The 5,086-nt window shown below is 31.7% G+C and overlaps 2 protein-coding genes across 2 annotated transcripts in view; both read left to right on the plus strand.

Moving 5' to 3' along the window:
- The first annotated feature begins 6 nt into the window (after positions 1 to 6).
- Positions 7 to 2,347, plus strand: LOC106101206. The gene is made up of 2 exons (XM_013280363.1): positions 7 to 58; positions 143 to 2,347. The coding sequence occupies exon 2, from the start codon at positions 245 to 247 to the stop codon at positions 2,228 to 2,230; it is 1,986 nt and encodes a 661-aa protein (XP_013135817.1). The 5' UTR covers positions 7 to 58; positions 143 to 244; the 3' UTR covers positions 2,231 to 2,347.
- A 1,336-nt stretch (positions 2,348 to 3,683) lies between these two features.
- The window catches only part of LOC106100922 (probable cytochrome P450 6a14), a 3,362-nt gene continuing 1,959 nt past the window's right edge, over positions 3,684 to 5,086 (plus strand). The window contains exons 1-2 of the mRNA XM_013279986.1: positions 3,684 to 4,480; positions 5,009 to 5,079. Of these exons, the coding sequence (XP_013135440.1) occupies positions 3,804 to 4,480; positions 5,009 to 5,079 (748 nt within the window). The 5' untranslated portion in view covers positions 3,684 to 3,803. The remainder of the gene's footprint in view (positions 4,481 to 5,008; positions 5,080 to 5,086) is intronic.

Here is a 5,086-nt window from a genome sequence, read left to right on the forward strand (position 1 = left end):
CCTGCAAGCACAACTCAACCAATTGCTCGCAGAACTCATTAGACATCATATAAGATATGTAAGTTATATTATGTAAGTATAAATTGAATGTCTACTTATGTAAAATTTTTATACTCCATGTCGTCGACATTTTTTGTTTCAGATACCGGAATCTGGAAAAATATCATACTATGATGATCACTGGAAATTAAATACAAATATTAACAACGATAAATCGGAAAAAGAAGCAAAAATAGGCAACATAATGAATACGTCACATCCGAAAAATGAAGCTCGAAATTCGGAATCCACTAATTCATTAGTAGCGAGTGTATCTTCGGATGTTCCAAACAATTTGGACAATAAAATTAAAGTAAATAAAGAAATCCATAAAGAAGTAGACAAATTGTTTGGGCCTTTGTTGGAAAGAACACAAAGCGGTAGTGTTTTGGATATTTCGCCACTAAAACATAAGAAAAGACAGTACTGTTCCGAAGAAGTGTTGCCAGTTAACATACTACATAATGAAAATAATGAACAATTTTACGATTCCTCCCAACACCATAGCGATCAAAAAGAAGAAATAAAACATGAACAACACAAGAATTCACCAGTTTCGATTTTGTATGATAACCAAAGAGCTGAAATTATAGCATCTGTCACAGAAAGATTGTATTCGAAATTTAAAAAAGATGCTGCAGCTAACAAATTGGATACCCCAGTAGATAAAAAGATTACGCAACCGTTAAGTGAATTAAAGATTTGTAGCAATGCTCGTCAGCGCCTTTTAGAATTGAGTCAAAAAGCAATTAGAAACAAGAAAAGAATAGGCATACCAGCGCACACACAAACAAGACGAGTTGTAATTCGAGTTAAAGATCAAGGAATTAGTGCTCAAACTGATCTTGCACCGTTTATAATTCTCAAAAAAGATACAAAAATATTCTATAAGGATGCTGCCACAGAAACTATTCCTATGACACCGAGGTGCAAAGACGTTGCAAGCGGAGACGGATCTTTGAATTTCCAAGATAAATCCACAACAATGGAATTAAGAAATATAGCGAAAAAACATAGTACTGTTATGACAGACATTATATTGAAAAGAAATATATGTACTCAAACTCAAATTTTACCGCATTCAAGAAGGAGAAAAAGAGCGTCAGCGTGTACAAAATTGCACAAAAAGCGTAAAGATGGCAAACAAACAAAGGATAGTTGTGTAATTCCTTCAGTGATTAATATAAACATTTCACCTGTCTGTTCATTTGATTCTGATTCATTAAATTCAAGTGAAAAATCAGACAATGAATCGACTCAAAATAAAAGTGAGAATTTGGACACCACTCCAGATCTTTTGACAAATCATAATAAAGACATTGTTGAAGAAGTTAAAATAAGTAAAACTGATTTATTAAATTCTGAAAAAGCTACAAATGTAAATGATGATGTTATTTTAACTACTGAGGTTTTTGATAATATTTCTCTCGAAGACTTCCCAGACGAGGAATTACCTTTACCCAGAGTGACAGTGGACACTACGCGGGTTTACGATGATAACGATATTAAAAATTTAATTTTGGGACGAGATGTAAATACGTATCCTTACAATATTGCACTTTCACCAAACAAAAATAAAGAAGTGAAAAGGGTTATTAAGTTTAAAGATTCAAAAGGCGAAAACTTTAACGAATGTGACAAGACAAGATTTAAAAAGGATAATGTTGACAGAAATTATTTTTTGGATCCTTATTCTGATTCTTCAGACTCAACAAGATTTGAGTCGGATTCGTTTGTTTGGAATAAAGGTAATAAGGATATGTGCAAAAATAAACCTAATTACAGTATTAAACATGGTAATATTTGTAACCATTGGCTTGATTTTGATTCCGATTTAGACTTGGATATTAAAACAACTGGTGCAGAACAAAATACTACCAGCAAAAGAGGCAAATATTGGACTTGGCAGAGTGGGAACAAAACAAATCGGTTGATAAAAGAAACAAATGCAAAATATAAGGACAATTTTGGAAATATCCGAAATAAAATAATTGAGACCTGTAGCGGTTTAGAAACTGCAGCTTCTGATTATGAGAGATATTTGGATAGATATTATGACGATCACAAAATACGAAGTCCTACTGAATATTTGCAATATCTTGTAAACTTGAGAAGGGAAGTAGTTAGAGAATCACTTACTTGCAGTACGGATACAATATCTTCTGACTGTCATGATGCTTCGACTTTATAAATGTTATTGAAGTACTGGAACTAACCAGAATCAATAAAAAAATGTTTTATTATAGTATATATCATATATTTGTGTTTGTGTGGCTCGGATTTGAGTTTTTGATTTCGAATAATTAGCATTGATACAAATTATTATTTAAGAAAAGTAATAACAATTTCAATATTGTAATTAATGGAAATTATTTCCATTTTATTAATTTAGTAAGAATTAAAGTTGTAACTAAGCAAAATTAGCAGTTTTTATTTGTTTTGTCTGTTAAAAATAAAATATGAATTGTGTTTTAATGACATATAATTAAAAAAGTGCCTATTATATAATAGTTATAAATATAAACAATTTTATTATTACATGTAATACATAGGTACTAATAGTAAGAAGAAATAATCCTTACCGCGACGAAGTTTCGAACAATGTGCTTTGTGTATGTGATGTTTCTTGGTTTTAACCAAATAATGTTTTTTCTACATAAAAAATAGTAGTATCTATCTGTGTATACTCACACTGTAAGAAATTATTACAATATTTGTCTTCGAGATAATTGTTTTAATGTAATCATGTGTATAATTTTGTAATATTTGGAAAATGAACAGACAATGTTTTTACGATTTATTTCTTTGTTGATTATTCTAAAAGAATCGTATGCTAATTAAATGTAATATTGTGAATGTACAGGATATCGAATGTTGCAAATATTTAAAAAATATCTTAAGACAACTTGGAACATTGTAAAAAAATTTTTAGACTGAATTATGACGCGATTCTTGCAATGTTTGGGTATTACGGAAATAGGAAAGAACTAATTTTGGTTTAGTAAAGAACAACATAGCGCTGTAATTTCGCTTAAAAAATAACTAAGCATTTCTAAATTTCAGATATGACAGTACTTTTTTAAGAATTATCGTAGTTGTAAATAGCCCAATGCTTTTTAATACGAGAATTATTTTTATATCCTTGTAAATGAAAAATAAGCTTTAATAATATTGTGTTTTATTATAGAAAAACAAACTGAAATGATTCAAAATACGAGGAAAATTTAATGTAATTTTTATATCTCCGTCATTAATCGATAGTAATACCGCGATAGCTTTTTCTTCCGTATTTCATCCTTAATGTTCGTAATGCGACAATCGGGAAATTACCTCTCAGTATTGAATTTGTGTATATATTTATCACAATTTATAAAAGTCTTCATTCCGTAGTAATTCTAAAACCTAGACGGACATTGTAATAACGAGTTTGTGCACTGCTCATACTTGACCGATTTGTTAGCAATTTTCGCAGATTTGTACATTCAACATTCTTGGAGATTATTTATGCGAATAGGATAAAATTTTTATTTGTATATAATGGTCAAGTTCTATTAAATCGAGAAGGGATTTTACGTTGACAAATATTTAAAACAAAGTTGAGGTTTAATTTTGACCTTAAACTCTTGTATTTTGAAATCGACAATCTCGTAGCCGCCTAGTTGGCTCGATTCAATTCATGTAAGCGGACGGTTTTGAATAAATGCAATTTAGAATCGCGCGAAAGTTTAAGTGATTGGAAATTTTGTGGATTGAAAACTAATAAAATGGATTTGCTAATTTTAAAACTATTGACCAAAGAATTTTTACTTTTAATTACGACTTTAACAGTATTACTTTACGTATGGTTTCAATATCAATATACGTATTGGAAGAAGCGAGGTGTGGTTGGGCCTAAGCCAGTGGCGCCTTTCGGTAATGTGAGGGACGTGATTGCTCGTAAAGCGCAATTTTTCCAACCCTATTGTGACAATTATTTTAAATATAAACATTTGCCGTACATCGGAATGTATTGTTTCCATCGGCCAGTGTTGTGTGTGATAGACCCAGATGTAATGAAACACATATTGATAAAAGATTTCGATCATTTTCAATCTCACGGGATATTTTCCGGCGGCGTCGGCGATCCGATCGCCGGCCATTTATTCAACCAACATGGCAGTACATGGAAGAATTTAAGAGTTAAAATGTCGCCGTCGTTTTCAACTAGCAGGTTTAAAACTATGTATCCGTTTGTTGAGAATATCGCGAACGATGCTTTGGCTTATGCGGATACTTATCACGACAGTGGGAAATCATTGAATTTTTCGAAGTTCTACGAGACTTATACGATGGAAATTATTGGAAGCGTTGGCTTTGGTGTTGAGTGTAATGGCTTCAAGAATCCGAATTCGGAGTTCTATGTTCGTGGACACGAGTACTTCAATCCGCAAACTTTGTACTGGTAAGTGAGCGGCACAAACGCAGTATATAATTTGTTATACAGAAAACTTTAAGACAGCAAAACAATGTCACGGTCGGGGGTTCGAATTCCGACACTCGATTATTGACGTGAACCATATTTTAGCACTACCTTTGGAATGGTTAAAAGAAATATTGGTAAATAAATAAATCAACAAAAATCTTCTAAGATTTTGTAAAATAATAAAAAACAGTGCCTTCATTTGATTTGTAAACACCGTGTTTTATTTGCAAAAAGGTAAACGTAACTTTGTAAATTTTGAATTCAATTCTCAGAAGTACAATTACGTAAAATTTAAAGTGTGGAACGCTTCGTAAAGTAACAACTACATTTTATACTAATGATTTTCCATAGTATCGTTACCCTTCTTTATTTAGAGAGTGAGTTAACTCGACGTATCTGCCAGATAAGGGTTTATTCTCATTACTTTTAAGCCCTAAACGTAACCAGCGACCTATACAACCAATATTTCCGACCCAAGTTTGTTTACATTATTCTTTTAATTTGCAGGACGTTAGTTCGTGCATTGGCATTTCTTGCACCGGATCTGTTCAATAAACTGAAAATCAAACGGATCCATCCGGACAT

This window comes from Papilio polytes, unplaced genomic scaffold, assembly GCF_000836215.1.
Source record: "Papilio polytes unplaced genomic scaffold, Ppol_1.0 DF824024.1, whole genome shotgun sequence".
NCBI lineage: Eukaryota > Metazoa > Arthropoda > Insecta > Lepidoptera > Papilionidae > Papilio > Papilio polytes.